The following is a 15,325-nucleotide window of genomic DNA, read 5'->3' as shown; positions in this document are numbered from 1 at the left end:
AGAGGTCTCCCACCCATCCGGTGGTGGCAGGATCTGAGCAGGCTTCCAGGTAAGGAGCCACAGCCATTCCCAGGGGTGGCATTGGCCTGAGGACAACCAGCCGACCCCACCAGAAGGCCCTTCAGCTTCTCCCTGAGCCCAAATCCCACCGTGAGCGTCCTCTTTCCATGTAGTATCTCCTTGCTTGGATCTTCAGCTCCATCTGCTCCACAGCCCGGGTTTGGCCAAGAGAAACCAGCACCAAGAGAGCGACTTAGTGCCTTCATGCTCGGTTTGGGACATGGAATCGTGGAATGGGTTGGGTTGGAAGGGACCTCAAAGCTCATCCAGTTCCACCTCCCTGGTGCATGGACCAGCCCTTGGAACCATGGAAGAGTTTGGGTTGGATGGAAGCTCAAAGCCCTTCCAGATCCATGGACAGGGACACCTCCTGCTGGATCAGGGGTCCGAGCTCCATCCAACGTGGCCTTCAACACCTCCAGGGATGGGGCAGCCACCACTGCTCTGGGCAACCTGGGCCAGGGCCTCCCCACCCTCATCATCAAGGATTTCTTCCTAAGATCTCATCTCATCTCATCTCATCTCATCTCATCTCATCTCATCTCAATCTCAATCTCATCTCAATCTCATCTCATCTCATCTCATCTCATCTCATCTCATCTCATCTCAATCTCAATCTCATCTCATCTCATCTCATCTCATCTCAATCTCATCTCAATCTCATCTCATCTCATCTCATCTCATCTCATCTCATCTCATCTCAATCTCAATCTCATCTCATCTCATCTCATCTCATCTCAATCTCATCTCAATCTCATCTCATCTCATCTCATCTCATCTCATCTCATCTCAATCTCATCTCATCTCAATCTCAATCTCATCTCAATCTCATCTCATCTCATCTCATCTCATCTCATCTCATCTCATCTCAATCTCATCTCATCTCATCTCATCTCATCTCATCTCAATCTCATCTCAATCTCATCTCATCTCATCTCATCTCATCTCATCTCATCTCATCTCATCTCATCTCATCTCAATCTTCCCCCTTCCAATTTAAAGCCTTCTCCACTTGTCCTATCACTCCAGGTCCTTGGAAAAGGTCCTTCCGCAGCTTCCCTGGAGCCCCTTTCCCTACTGGAAGCTGCTCTAAGGTCTCCATGGAGCCTTCTCTTCTCCAGGCTCAACAACCCCAACTCTCCCTGCCCATCCTCCAGGAGGTTCTCCAGCCTTTGGATCATCTCCATGGCCTCCTCAGGCCTCACCTCAACATCTCCATGTCCTTCCTGTGCTGAGGACTCCAGAACCGGACAGAGGGCTCCAGGTGGGATCTCCCCAGAGCTCACATCGTGGCCACCACGGTGGACCCTCAGCAGCTCTTTCCTTTGGCGCCGACTCTGAGCATCCCCCGTGTCAACCCCTCCACCAGCATCTCCACCACCATTTAGAGTGGACATAAGGAAGAACTTCTCCACCGTGAGGGTGAGGAGGCCCTGGAATAGGTTTCCCAGAGCAGTGGTGGCTGCCCCATCCCTGGAGGGCTTCCAGGTTGGGTTGGATGGGGCTCGGAGCTCCTCATCCAGCGGGAGGTGTCCCTGCCCATGGAACTGGAAGGGCTTTGAGCTTCCATCCAACCCAAACTCTTCCATGGTTCCAAGGGCTGGTCCATGCACCAGGGAGGTGGAACTGGATGAGCTTTGAGGTCCCTTCCAACTCAAACGATTCTATGATTCGATGATCTCATGGCTTCTTCGTGATGGGTGGTTGCACCCCGAAGCCCACAAGGAGAGCCGGACCGAGCCTGCACCCACCATCCTGGTGGTCCATCAGGGCTTGGAATAAAGTCCATAATTAAACCATGGCAGCTCTTGGCTGGAGGAACCCAAACCACCAACGGTGAAGAGCTCTGGAGGGAACCCGGCGGAGATAAAAGAGCAAAACCTCAATTAACAATGGTCATGATGGTCCCAGCTCCCACCACGGAGGTCCTGACCTTCTCCTGGAGGACCCCCAGGATGCGAAGGAGATGATGGGGAGAGGAGGTGGTGCACGCCCGTGGCCACGGGGCTCTGAGGTGGGTGCTGGTGGCTCCAGGGGTGGGTGGGAGCAACCAAAAGCTTCTGGGAGGGAATGCAGCAGCCCAGGTGTCCATCTGACACCGAGATGGTCCCAGAGATGAACCTCGAGGTCACTGTGATTCATAGAATGATGGAATGGAATGGATTGGAAGGAACATCAAAGCCCATCCCGTTCCAATCACCGGGTACACGGACCGGCCCTTGGGACCATGGAATGGGTTGGGTTGGAAGGGACCTCAAAGCCAATTCCACGGGCAAGGACATCTCCCGCTGGATCAGGGGGCTCCAAGATCCATCCAACCTGACCTTCACTATCTCCAGGGATGGCATCTGAGGGTTGTGGTTGACAGGACCTTAGAACCATGGAAGCGTGGAATGGGTTGGCCGGGAAGGAACCTCAGTTTTGGCCCCTTAGTCCAAGAAAGACCTTGAGGGGCTGGAGAGCATCTGGAGAAGGGAACGGAGCTGGGAAGGGTCTGGAGAACCAGGGAAGGGGCTGAGGGACTTGGGGTGGTTTGGTCTGGAGGAGAAGAGGCTGAGGAGACACCTCATCGCTCTGCGCAGGTCCCGGAAAGGAGGTTGTGGTGAGGTGGGTGTTGGTGTCTTCTCCCAAGGATCAAGGGATGGGATGAGAGAAAACGACCTCAAGTAGCACCAGGACAGGTTTAGGTTGGATGTTGGGTGAGATGCCTTCATGGAAAGGGTGGTGAAGGCCTGGCAGAGGCTGCTCAGGGCAGTGGTGGAGTCACCAACCCTGGAGGGGTTCAAAAAAGGTGTAGATGGGGCAGGTGGATCCTTCCAAGTGGATCCGGTTCCACCAAACCCCATCCAACCTTCAACCCCTCCAGGGATGGGGCAACCACCACTGCTCTGGGCAACCTGGGCCAGGGTCTTCCCACCCTCCCAGGAGAACATTTCTCCCTAAGATCTCGTCTCAATCTCCCCTCTTGGAGCTCCTGTTGTCCCATCCCTCATTGGAAAAGGTCCCACTTCTTGAAGATGAGGGAAAACCACAGCAGAACTCATGGTTTGGGTCCTTCCAGCCTGGTTCCACCTGGGGATCAGCTCAAGGACGGGGTTGTGGCTGCAGGACCAGGGACACGGAGCAGCCCTGCCGTTATCTCCTCATGGAGAAGAACAACCCCCAGCTTAGGACACCTCCGAAACCGCCCTGACGTGGCCGCTCCACCTGGAGAGGAGCACAATCATACAATCAATGGGTTGGAGAAGACCTTAGAGACCATCAGGGCTTCGGTTGAGGCTGCACCATCACCTCCCAGCGCCGAGCAGGTGGTGGCCTCATCCCCAAACACACGTCGGCTCCATCAGGGTGACATCCTCACCACGCGGACCAATCCCATCGCTTTGGCAGGGATTCAGGACCTCGAGGCCAAGCCGTGTGCCATCCAGACCAGGGACGGGTTGTGGTCCGAGCGATGGTTCCCCGTCTTCTCAGGTAGGAACGGGTTCCACCAAGACCACCGCCTCACAGGCAGGAGATCGAGGACCACCACGAGGAGGTTTGGGGTAGGAGAGGTTCGCGTCGAGGTTTTGCGTCTGAGGTGGAGGGGAACATCAACATCTGAGCATGAGCCGGTGGTGGCCCAGGTGGCCAAGAAGGCCACCAGCATCCTGGCTTGGGGTGGCCACCAGGAGCAGGGATGGGATTGTCCCCCTGGTGAGGCCACACCTCGAATCCTGGGCTCAGTTCTGGGACCCTCAGGAGAAGAAAGACCTTGAGGGGATGGAGCACATCTGGAGAAGGGAACGGAGCTGTGGAAGGGGCTGGAGAACCAGGAAAGGGGCTGAGGGACCTGGAGTGGTTTGGTCTGGAGAAGAAGAGGCTGAAGGGGAGACCTCATCGCTTTTGGCAGCTCCTGGAAAGGAGGTTGTGGTGAGGTGGGTGTTGGTGTCTTCTCCCAAGGATCAAGGGATGGGATGAGAGGAAACGACCTCAAGGAGCACCAGGACAGGTTTAGGTTGGATGTTGGGTGAGATGCCTTCATGGAAAGGGTGGTGAAGGCCTGGCAGAGGCTGCTCAGGGCAGTGGTGGAGTCACCAACCCTGGAGGGGTTCAAAAAAGGTGTAGATGGGGCAGGTGGATCCTTCCAAGTGGATCCGGTTCCACCAAACCCCATCCAACCTTCAACCCCTCCAGGGATGGGGCAACCTGGAAATGGCTTTAAATTGGAAGGAGGACGATTGAGATGAGATCTTAGGAAGAAATTCTTGGTGATGAGGGTGGGGAGGCCCTGACCCAGGTTGTCCAGAGCAGCGGTGGCTGCTCCATCCCTGGAAGTTCCCAAGGCCAGGTTGGATGGGGCTTGGAGCCCCTGATCCAGTGGGAGGTGTCCCATGGCAGGGGATTGGAACTGGATGGGCTTTGAGGTCCCAAACTGCTCCATGATTCCAAGAGCTGGTCCACCTGACAGAGGGGTTGGAACTGGATGATCTTTAATGTCCCTTCCAACCCAACTCATTCCATGATTCCAAGAGATGGTCCACCTGACAGGGGGCTTGGAACTGGATGATCCTTAAGGTCCCTTCCAACCCAACTCATTCCATGTTTCCAAGAGATGGTCCACCTGACAGAGGGGTTGGAACTGGATGACCTTTAAGGTCCCTTCCAACCCAACTCATTCCATGATTCCAAGAGCTGTTCTACCTGACAGGGGGGGTTGGAACTGGGTGACCTTTAAGGTCCCTTCCAACCCAACCCATTCCATGATTCCAAGAGCTGACCTATGGCAGAGGGGTTGGAATTGGATGACCTTTAAGGTCCCTTCCAACCCAACCCATTCCATGGTTCCAAGAGATGGTCCACCTGACAGGGGGGGTTGGAACTGGACGATCTTTAAGGTCCCTTCCAACCCAACCCATTCCATGATTCCAAGAGCTGACCTATGGCAGGAGGGGTTGGAACTGGATGACCTTTAAGGTCCCTTCCAACCCAACCCATTCCATGATTCCAAGAGCTGCTCCACCTGACAGAGGGGGTTGGAACTGGATGATCTTTAAGGTCTCTTCCAACCCAACTCATTCCATGATTCCAAGAGATGGTCCACCTGACAGGGGGGGTTGGAACTGGATGACCTTTAAGGTCCCTTCCAACCCAACCCATTCCCTGAATCTCTGGTTGGACCGGATGATCTCAGAGGGCTTTTCATTCTACCTTCACCCCACAGCAACCCCACCCTGAAGCTCAGAGGATGGATCCCCTCTCTCCGTGAGGAGGTTCCAAGAGGAACGCGGCCACTTTTGGTCGGCGACAGCTCAAGGAAAGCCAGAAGTGGCTCAACCCCCCCCCCATCCACGGCTCTCAGCCTTTCACGTGCTCGTTATAAATAGCTCCTCGGTGGCTTCTGAGTCACCCAGCTGAAACGTGCGAGCTCCGAGAGCTCCGGGAAGGGGTTGGGAAGCGGTGATGAGCCCGGAGAAGCTTTTGGGCTCAGTCATCACTCCTGCGATGGGGCCGCACCGGCACCTGCCGCCCGCTTTCCCCTCTGCTTGGATGCAACGGTCCTCCACCGCATCTGTGAGCCATTGCCACCAGCCTGGGGACAAACCCTGCGTCCCCCCAGATGAAAAATCCAGTTTTCCTGTTTTCTATGGATGCATAGACCCCAAAACTCCTCTTTTTTTCTCTCTTTGATCTATTGGAAAAACGCAACCCGGCAAAGAGCCGGAAGGTTTGAAGCCCCTCAAAGGGCTCCGTAGAAGGTCTGGAGTCCTCTTGACCCCTCAGCTGCCCACAAGGGAGCTGCGGGCAGCGCTCGGCCAGGATGGGGAAGGGCACGGAGCAGGGGGGGAGAAGGGCTTGGATGTGGGAGAAGGACCTGGAGATGGGAGAAGGATTTGGGGGTGGGAGGAGGATTTGGAGATGAGAGAAGGATTTGGGGAAGGGAGAAGGATTTGGAGATGGGAGAAGGATTCGGGGAAGGGAGAAGGATTTGGGGATAGGAGAAGGATTTGAGAGTGGGAGAAGAGTCTGAGGATGGGAGAAGGATGTGGGGCTGGGAGAAGGATTTGGAGATGGGAGAAGGATTTGGGAAAGGGAGAAGGATTTGGGGATAGGAGAAGGATTTGAGAGTGGGAGAAGGATTCGGGGGTGGGAGAAGGATTTGGGGATAGGAGAAGAGTCTGAGGATGGGGGCAGGATTTGGAGGTGGGAGAAGGATTTGGGGACGGGAGGAGGATTTGGAGAAGGGAGAAGGATTTGGGGATAGGAGAAGGATTTGAGGGTGGGAGAAAGATTCAAGGGTGGGAGAAGAGTCTGAGGATGGGAGCAGGATCTGGGGGTGGGAGAAGGATTTGGAGATGGGAGAAGGATTCAGGGGTGGGAGCAGAATTCTGGGAAAGGAGAAGCATTTGGGGAAGGGAGAAGGATTCAGGGGTGGGAGAAGGATTTGGGGGTGGGAGAAGGATTTGGGGATGGGAGAAGGATTTGGGGGTGGGAGAAGGATTTGGGGATGGGAGAAGGATTTGAGAGTGGGAGAAGAGTCTGAGGATGGGGGCAGGATCTGGGGGTGGGAGCAGGATTTTGGGATAGGAGAAGGATTTGGGGATAGGAGAAGGATTTGAGGGTGAGGGCAGGATCTGGGGGTGGGAGCAGGATTTGGGAGTGGGAGAAGAGTCTGAGGATGAGGGCAGGATCTGGGGGTGGGAGCAGGATTTGGGAGTGGGAGAAGGATTTGGAAGTGGGAGAAGGATTTGGGGGTGGGAAAAGGATTTGGGGATAGCAGAAGGATTTGGGGAAGGGAGAAGGATTTGAGAGTGGGAGAAGGATTTGGGGGTGGGAGAAGAGTCTGAGGATGGGGGCAGGATCTGGGGGTGGGGGAAGGATTTGGAGATGGGAGAAGGACTTGGGAAAGGGAGAAGGATTTGAGGGTGGGAGCAGGATTTGAAGATGGGAGGAGGATTTGGGGAAGGGAGAAGGATTTGGAGATGGGAGAAGGATCTGGGAAAGGGAGGAGGATTTGGGGAAGGGAGAAGGATTTGGGAGTGGGAGCAGAATTCAGGGAAGGGAGAAGGATTTAGAGATGGGAGAAGGATTTGGAGGTGGGAGAAGGATTTGGGAAGAGGAGAAGGATTTGGGGGTGGGAGCAGAATTCAGGGAAGGGAGAAGGATCTGAGGGTGGGAAAAGGATTTGGGGAAGGGAGGATTTGGGGATGGGAGCAGAATTCAGGGAAGGGAGAAGGATTTGGAGATGGGAGAAGGATTTGGGAAAGGGAGAAGGATTTGGGGGTGGGAGAAGGATTTGAGAGTGGGAGAAGGGTTTGGAGGTGGGAGAAGGATTTGGACATGGGAGCAGAATTTGGGAACAGGAGAAGGATTTAGGGGTGGGAGAAGAGTCGAGGATGGGGCAGGATCTGGGGGTGGGAGAAGGATTTGGAGATGGGAGAAGGATTTGGGGGTGGGAGCAGAATTCAGGGAAGGGAGAAGGATTTAGAGATGGGAGAAGGATTTGGAGGTGGGAGAAGGATTTGGGAAGAGGAGAAGGATTTGGGGGTGGGAGAAGGACTCGGGGCTACCGTTGGCCAAACCTCAGCCCCCCGGGGACCCTCAGCCATGCGCCCGTCTGCTGCACGGTCTCATCCCGCCGGGATGGGTGACAATGTCCGGGGACACCTTCCTGCCGCCGGGGGATGGCACAGCACCACGGGACACCCCGGGGACCACCCGGATACCCTCCACGTAGGTTCCAACCTCCCCAAAATCAGCAAATCTTGAGGTCACCACCCGTTGCTGACCCCCACGGGGGCAGAGGGGAACACGGAGCTGCCGGGATGCTCCGGGATGGCATTTTGTCGGCTTCTCCATCACCTCCAGACCTGCTGCGGCGAGGATGGAGCCACAGCAGCAGGAGAAGCATCTCCATCCGCCTTCCAGACGGACCCATCCATTAAAAGAAGGACAGCTCAGCCCTTGGGAGGAGAAAGCTGGAGAGGCAGAAAGTCTCCGGGCATCTCCAGACCCTGCCGGCGTTCCTGGCTCCATCCCAGCGCCCAACCACGTGGGAGACGGGAAAAGAGACAAAAGCCAAAGCGGGGAGCGGCGATGGGGGAAGAACGAGAAGCAGGAGGGATTCCCAGAAAGAGCCGCTGCATCCAGGGAATGCCCCAGGGAATGCCCCAGGATGGGAAGCGCGTGGCTGGGAATGCGGTGGTGGACAACGGAGGACAACTGGAATCTGGAGCCTTACCATCAAAAACCTGGAGGAGAAGTGATGGCCCCGACACGGGTGGTAAAACAGATTAAAACCGTGACCGTGTGAATCATGGGATGGGTTGGAAGGGACCTCCAAAGCCATCCGGATCCATGGGCAGGGACACCTCCTGCTGGATCCAGTTGCTCCGATCCCCATCCAATGTGGTCTTCAACCCCTCCAGGGATGGAGCAGCCACAGCTTCCCTGGGCAACCTGGGCCAGGAGCTCCATGCTCTCCCAGAGAAGAAGTCCTTCCTTCCCAGTGGGGCAGTGGCCACAGCGGAAGGACGGGATGGATCCAGAGGGACCCGGAGAAGTGGGGCTGGAGAACCTCAGGAGGGTCAACCGGGCCAAGGGCAAAGGTCCCACCCCTGGGTCGGGGCAATTCCTGGGTTCAATCCAGGATGGATGGAGAGCAGAGAAGGAGTTGGGGCGCTGGGGAGGAGGAGCTGGAGAGGAGCCCCCCCGTGTCCTGGGCTGCACCCAGAGCAGCGTGGCCAGCAGGGAGGGACGGGATTCTGCCCCTCTGCTCCGCTCCGCGGACACCTCAGCCGGAGGGTTGGGGCACGGCCGGAATCCTCAACGCAAGGAGGAGATGGAGCTGTTGGAACGGGAACGGAGGAGGCTCCAAAGGTGATGGGAGGGCTGGAGAACCTCCCGACGAGGACAGGCTGAGAGCGTTGGGGGTGTTCAGGAGAAGAGAAGGCTCCCAGGAGACCTCAGAGGGACCTTCCAGTGCCTGAAGGGCTCCAGGAAAGCTGGAGAGGGGCTGATCCCAAAGGCTGTGGGGATGGGACGAGGGGGAACGGGGATAAACCGGAGAGGAGAAGGTTTAGACTCAACCTAAGGAGGAATTTCTTCATGATGAGGGTGGGGAGACCCTGGAAGAGGTTTCCCGGAGCAGTGGTGGTGCTCCATCCCTGGAGGGGTTCCAGGTTGGGTTGGATGGGGCTCGGAGCCCCGGATCCAGCGGGAGGTGTCCCTGCCCATGGTGGTGGTTGGAACCGGATGAGCTTTAAGGTCCCTTCCAACGCAAACCGCTCTATGATTCTGTGATTGCCTCCATCTGCACTAACATCTGGGCGGCAGCTGGCGAGCGCCGAAGGTTAATTCTCTGCCACTTCAGAACCACTCGTTGCGCTGAGGATGCTCGGAGGGATGTCCTGAATGATGGAGGAGAAGCTCCTGGCTGAGGTCCCCACCATTCAGGGGATCTCCCTGGCGTGGAAGCCTTCAGGAAACCCTCAGCCTGGAGGAGCTTCTCCTCCATCCTCCCCACGAGGCAACCTCCAAGGTGCCCACGTGGGTGGACGATGCTGAAGAGCCCCAAAGACCTCCCGGGTGATGTCCCAGCACCGGGATGGGCGAAATACAGAGGAACGAACACCGCGAGGCTTTGCAAACACCTGGAGAACATCACACACAGCCGCTTGAGGACCATGAGGACCCCCTGAGATGCGAGACCGGGGTGGTGCCCTCACCCCACCGAACCCCATGGCCCTGCGAACACGGTGAGGCTCAAGGTGGGCTCCTCAGCTTTGCAGGTGCTCTGAGAGCTCCAAAAGTCATCCAAAAGGCAGCTTACGCCATCCCCGACCCACCCAGCGCCGCTCCCCGGGTACCGGCGGAGTTGACCCCACGGCATCGCAGAAGGGTTTGGGTTGGAAGGGACCTTTCAAGGACGTTTATTCCAACCGCCCCCGCGGATGCCACATCTCTGATACCTCCGCTGCCCTTCAGGATGGGACCCAGGAGAGAAGAGGGAGGAACGGTGCGGATGCAGAAGGGGAGGAGGGCACCCGGGGCCACTCCGGCGGCGGCAGGTGAGGACATCAGCATCAGGAATGTCACCTCACGCCACCAACCCCATCCCCTGGGCACCTCCCGGGATGGATCCCAGAGGAAGAGGGCTTCCAGGTGGGAAGTAAAAGAGGGATGGTGCGTTACACCATGGCACCACCAGTACCTTATAGGGCCCCTCACTCCAAGAAGGACCTTGAGGAGCTGGAATGCATCCGGAGAAGGGAACGGAGCTGGGAAGGGGCTGGAGAACAGGGGTTATGGGAGCAGCTGAGGGACCTGGAGGAGTTGAGTCTGGAGAAGAAGAGGCTGAGAGGACACCTCATGGCTCTCCTACCGAAAGGAGGTTGTGGGGAGGTGGGCGTTGGTGTCATCTCCCGAGGAACGAGGGATGGGAGGAGAGGAAACGGCCTCCAGCGGCACCGGGGGAGGTTTAGATTAGATATTGGGCAGAAGGTCTTCAGTGGAAGGGTTGTCCAACCCTGGCAGAGGCTGAACCTGGCGGGGAGGTGGTGGAGTCTCCACCTGGGGGGTTGAAAAGATGAGGACGTGATGTGCTCGGGGCTGTGGTTTAATAGTGGATGGGGATGGTTGGAACGGATGATCTCAAAGGTCTTTTCCAACCAAGAAACCCTACGATTCTACACATCGCCCTTGCACGAGCCTTGATGGGGACTCATCGTTTGGGTCCTCACGGTGACGGGGGAGGGACACATCATCCGGGTCCTGGAATTGGCCTGGAATAACTAACCCAGAAGGTCCATCTGCTCAGCCTGGGCAGGATGGAACCCTTCGTCCCAGCTGCAGCTGCAGCCGCGCTCCCTCCTCCACCGCTCGCCTGGCACCGACCTCGTCACGGGGCCGGCGCCGAGCGGGAGGACACTTGGCCGGTTCACACATCCCCGCGTCCCGCTCCTGCCAAGAGGCTGCCGGAAAAGAACCAGGATGGGATTCTGCCCCTCTGCTCCGCTCCGCGGACACCTCAGCCGGAGGGTTGGGGCACGGCCGGAATCCTCAACGCAAGGAGGAGATGGAGCTGTTGGAACGGGAACGGAGGAGGCTCCAAAGGTGATGGGAGGGCTGGAGAACCTCCCGACGAGGACAGGCTGAGAGCGTTGGGGTTGTTCAGGAGAAGAGAAGGCTCCCAGGAGACCTCAGAGGGACCTTCCAGTGCCTGAAGGGCTCCAGGAAAGCTGGAGAGGGGCTGATCCCAAAGGCTGTGGGAATGGGACGAGGGGGAACGGGGATAAACCGGAGAGGAGAAGATTTAGACTCAACCTAAGGAGGAATTTCTTCATGATGAGGGTGGGGAGACCCTGGAAGAGGTTTCCCGGAGCAGTGGTGGTGGTTGGAGGGGTTGGATGGGCTGCTTGGCCAGGATTGGATGGCCACGTTGGATGGGCTTTGGAGCCCCAGATCCAGCAGGAGGTGTCCCTGCCCATGGCAGAGGGGTTGGGACTGGATGAGCTTTAAGGTCCCTTCCAACCCAAACCATTCTATGATTCTATGATTCAATGACTCTATAAGAGCCGGGCGAGGAGCAGCCCTGCGTGTTCCTCGAAGGAATCCTTGACCTCTCCCATCCTCCTCCTCCTCTGCGCCGGGTCCTTCCCTACAGGGATGCTCAAAGCATCGTCTCCTCCTCCGTGTTTTTCAACCCGCGGATTCTCTCCCGCAGCCCCATCCGCTCTCCGATGCTGTGAGAGCAGCAGCTCCGGGGGGACCCCCCCTGCATCCCACCCTCCGCCGCTAAGCGGGTCAGGAGCCGCCCGACCGGGAATACGCTTCCCACTGGGGAAGGGAAAAAAAAAGGAGTGGGAAATGGGTTAAAACGTGACCTGGATAACGCCAGAACGGCACTTGACTGTCTGCCACGCGACGCTCCCTCCCTGATAAAGCAGAGCTCCTCGTGGGCGCGTCGGCGCATCCGAGGGTCTCAGCTCAGGGTGGGTGGAGGCGTCGCGAAGCTCTGCCGGCGGCGCACGAGCGAAGCCACGGTTAAACGGTTCAGCGGCCGAGGGCATCGCCTGACACCTCTAAGGAGGCTTTTCCACCTCCGCGTGCGCCCCGAAATGTGTGGGAAGGGTGGGAAATATCCCCCTAGGAAGGACACCCTGGGTGCAAAGGGGAAGCATCTCACCCTCGCGGCATCTCCTGCTGCGCTGGGCTTTTTATAGCCACTACCCTTCTTCCAAGTCATTAAAGAGCGGCTGTAGGTCCTTCCCAGCCGGAGGAAACCTGGGGACACGGTGGCATTTGGAGACCTTTTCTGTGTTTTTGCTTCAAGGGAAGGACACAGAGTTGTGGTGGCAGCGCCAAAGGACGCCGCCAGGGAGCAAAGCACGGGGGGTGGAAGGATGCTGCCCACGGAGAAGGGTGGACCCGTGGCAGCGTAGGGGGACGAGCATCTCGCTTGGAAGGCGTAGGCAGGAGGGAGGTTGGAGAGGGAGAGAGGAAAAGCTTCTCCTCCGAAGGTCATTTACGCGGAGGTGTGAAAACCTGAGGGTGGCAAAGGGGAGGACGTGGGGCTGCGGCATCTTCCCACGCGCACCCTATGGTCCTGTGAGCACCCAAAGCCACCGCTCCAGGAGACCGGGGGCCGCTCCCGGGTGTCGGGAAGGAGCTCCTGGGAGCAGCCACCCAGGCTGCTGAGCCGGGCACTCTGTCCAGAGCTCGAGCACGTGGAGCTGCCACGGCCACACAAAGGAATCCAAAGCCCGGAGCCACCATCCATCCCTTCCCTGCGGGATCAGCTCACCCAGCGCGGGGTCTGATGGCAGCAACCGCCGTGGGTGGTGGTGGTGGTGGTGGGAGGGAAAGGAACGGAGAGAGCCTCCGAGAGCTCCCGGTAGCGCCCACGTACTGCAAACCACCTGCTCCCCAGCAGCTGTGGCGCCTCGTGAGTGCTCCGCAGGCGCCTGCGCGCGCAGAGCTGAGGGTCTCTGCCGTCCTCCGCCGAGCCCGTGGGTGACGGGAACCCGAGCGGCACACGGTTCCCGTTAGCCAGCTCAGCCCCTCTTCCCACCTGGGCTCTCATCACCCTTCCGCGGGAGCACTGTCATCCCTCACCAAGGTCAACCCACGCTCGCGGGCAAAACCCTTCGTGTCGGCGCTGCGGAATGAGGTCCCCTCCACCCCAGAGACCCTTCGACACCGAGACCCCCCCAGACCTGTTGCGTGGGTGGGTGGGTGGGTGGGAGGATGTCTTCTCCTGCCCTGCGTGGTTTCAAGCCGGGATTCTGAGGCCTGACCTGCATTTCACAAAGACACCCGAGTGCTCCCCCAAAGGAGGAGCCAAGAGCCTTCCATCCCCCCCCCGCAGGGAAATGGGGAGATGTTGTTCACATCACCCTTCCAGCACAGAGCCCGTGGGTCAGCAGCCAGCCACCACCTGCCCTGGGCTAACACAGGTGGCCAGCGGGCAAACGGAGCGGCTCGCAGCCGCTTGCTGTTCCCTGCCACCACCTTCATCAGCTGTCAAGCAGGAGGAACTTTTTCCTGCCTCCCTTCTCCCCAACATCTCCCTCACTCCTTTACCCACCATCATCACCCCCTGAACATCTCTCCCTCGCCCAGCATCACCCCCTGAGCATCTCGCCCAGGATCACCCCCTGAGCATCTCACCCAGCATCACCCCCTGAGCATCTTTGCTTTGCTCACCATCACCCCCTGAGCATCTCTCCCTCGCCCAGCATCACCCCCTGAACATCTCACCCAGGATCACTCCCTGAGCATCTTTGCTTCGCCCAGCATCACCCCCTGAACATCTCGCCCAGCATCACCCCCTGAGCATCTCACCCAGGATCACTCCCTGAGCATCTTTGCTTCGCCCAGCATCACCCTCTGAGCACCTCGCCCAGCATCACCCCCTGAGCATCTCGCCCAGCATCACCCCCTGAGCATCTCTGCTTTACCCAGCATCATCACCCCCTGAGCATCTCGCCCAGCATCACCCCCTGAACATCTTTCCCTCGCCCAGCATCACCCCCTGAGCATCTCGCCCAGGATCACCCCCTGAGCATCTTTGCTTCGCCCAGCATCACCCTCTGAGCACCTCGCCCAGCATCATCCCTTGAGCACCTCGCCCAGCATTACCCCCTGAGCATCTCTGCTTGGCCCAGCATCCCCACCCCCTGAGCATCTCTCCCCCTCGGCGTGGCCGTTGCATCCCTGGTACCCGCAGGAGGGGACTCACAGGTCAGAGCTCACCCAGCATCACTCTCCTTCGCCCAGCATCACCCCCTGAACATCTCTCCTTCATCCAGCATCTCCCCCTGAGCATCTCTTCCTCGCCCAGCATCACCCCCTGAGCATCTCTCCTTCATCCAGCATCATCCCTTGAGCATCTCTTCCTCGCCCAGCATCACCCCCTGAGCATCATCTCTCCCTTGCCCAGCATCATCACCCCCTGAGCATCTCACGCATCATCACCCCCTGAGCATCTCACCCAACATCACCCCCTGAGCATCATCTCTCCCTCGCCCAGCATCACCCCCTGAGCATCATCTCTCCCTCGCCCAGCATCACCCCCTGAGCACCTCGCCCAGCATCACCCCCTGAGCATCATCTCTCCCTCGCTCAGCATCACCCCCTGAGCGTCTCTGCATCCCTGGTACCCGCAGGAGGGGACTCACAGGTCAGAGGCGGCCGCCTGGTAGGGTTGGCTCCGGCAGAGGATGGAGTGTCCGCAGCCCTGCCCCATGGCTCCGCATGCTTCGGCAGCGCTGCCAGGCTCGGGGGGGTCGGTGCCGGGTGCCGGCTGGCAGCAGAGCCTCCCGCCGCGCTCGGCGAGGGTGTTTCCAGCCCTCTGCTGTCACCGAGCCCGATGCAGCGCGGGAGGGGAGGGCGGAGAGGGAGGAGGTGGAGGGGGGTGGGGGGGTGGGGGGGTGCGGCTGATTGACGGCGCCGCTGCGGCTCCGCGGGGCCGGGCGGGGGCCGAACCGCTCGCGGCGGAGGGGCCGAAGGGCTCGTGTCTGCCTCGCGCTGCCGCCCAAGGCGCGCCGAGCCCGGCCTCGCCCTCCGCGCCGCGCCGCTCCCGGCGCCGCAGCCTTTGTCTGGAGGGAAGCGAGCGGGCCCTCCTCGTGCCCGGCTCCCTGCAGCTGTTACCGCCCCACCGGGAAGAGGGACCTGCGGGCACCGAGAGCCCCTTCTGCCCCGCGGGATTCGGGCAGGACAGAGCGAAACTGGGCAGCTCTGGTCCCACATGTCTCTGGTCTGGGGATAATGGGCAGCACTGGTC

General features: G+C 58.9%; 1 protein-coding gene across 1 annotated transcript in view; it reads right to left on the bottom strand.

Annotated features, from left to right (window-relative positions):
* PDE2A (phosphodiesterase 2A) overlaps window positions 1-14,919 on the bottom strand; it is a 144,786-nt gene extending 129,867 nt beyond the window's left edge. The window contains exon 1 of the mRNA XM_054079289.1: window positions 14,721-14,919. Coding sequence (XP_053935264.1) covers window positions 14,721-14,788 — 68 coding nt within the window. The 5' untranslated portion in view covers window positions 14,789-14,919. The remainder of the gene's footprint in view (window positions 1-14,720) is intronic.
* Between the last annotated feature and the right edge of the window lie 406 nt (window positions 14,920-15,325).

The sequence above is a fragment of the Cuculus canorus genome, chromosome 1 (assembly GCF_017976375.1).
Source record: "Cuculus canorus isolate bCucCan1 chromosome 1, bCucCan1.pri, whole genome shotgun sequence".
Taxonomy (NCBI): Eukaryota; Metazoa; Chordata; class Aves; order Cuculiformes; family Cuculidae; genus Cuculus; species Cuculus canorus.
The sequence above is the reverse complement of the archived record's forward strand: the minus strand, read 5'-3'. Positions and strand labels throughout refer to the sequence as shown.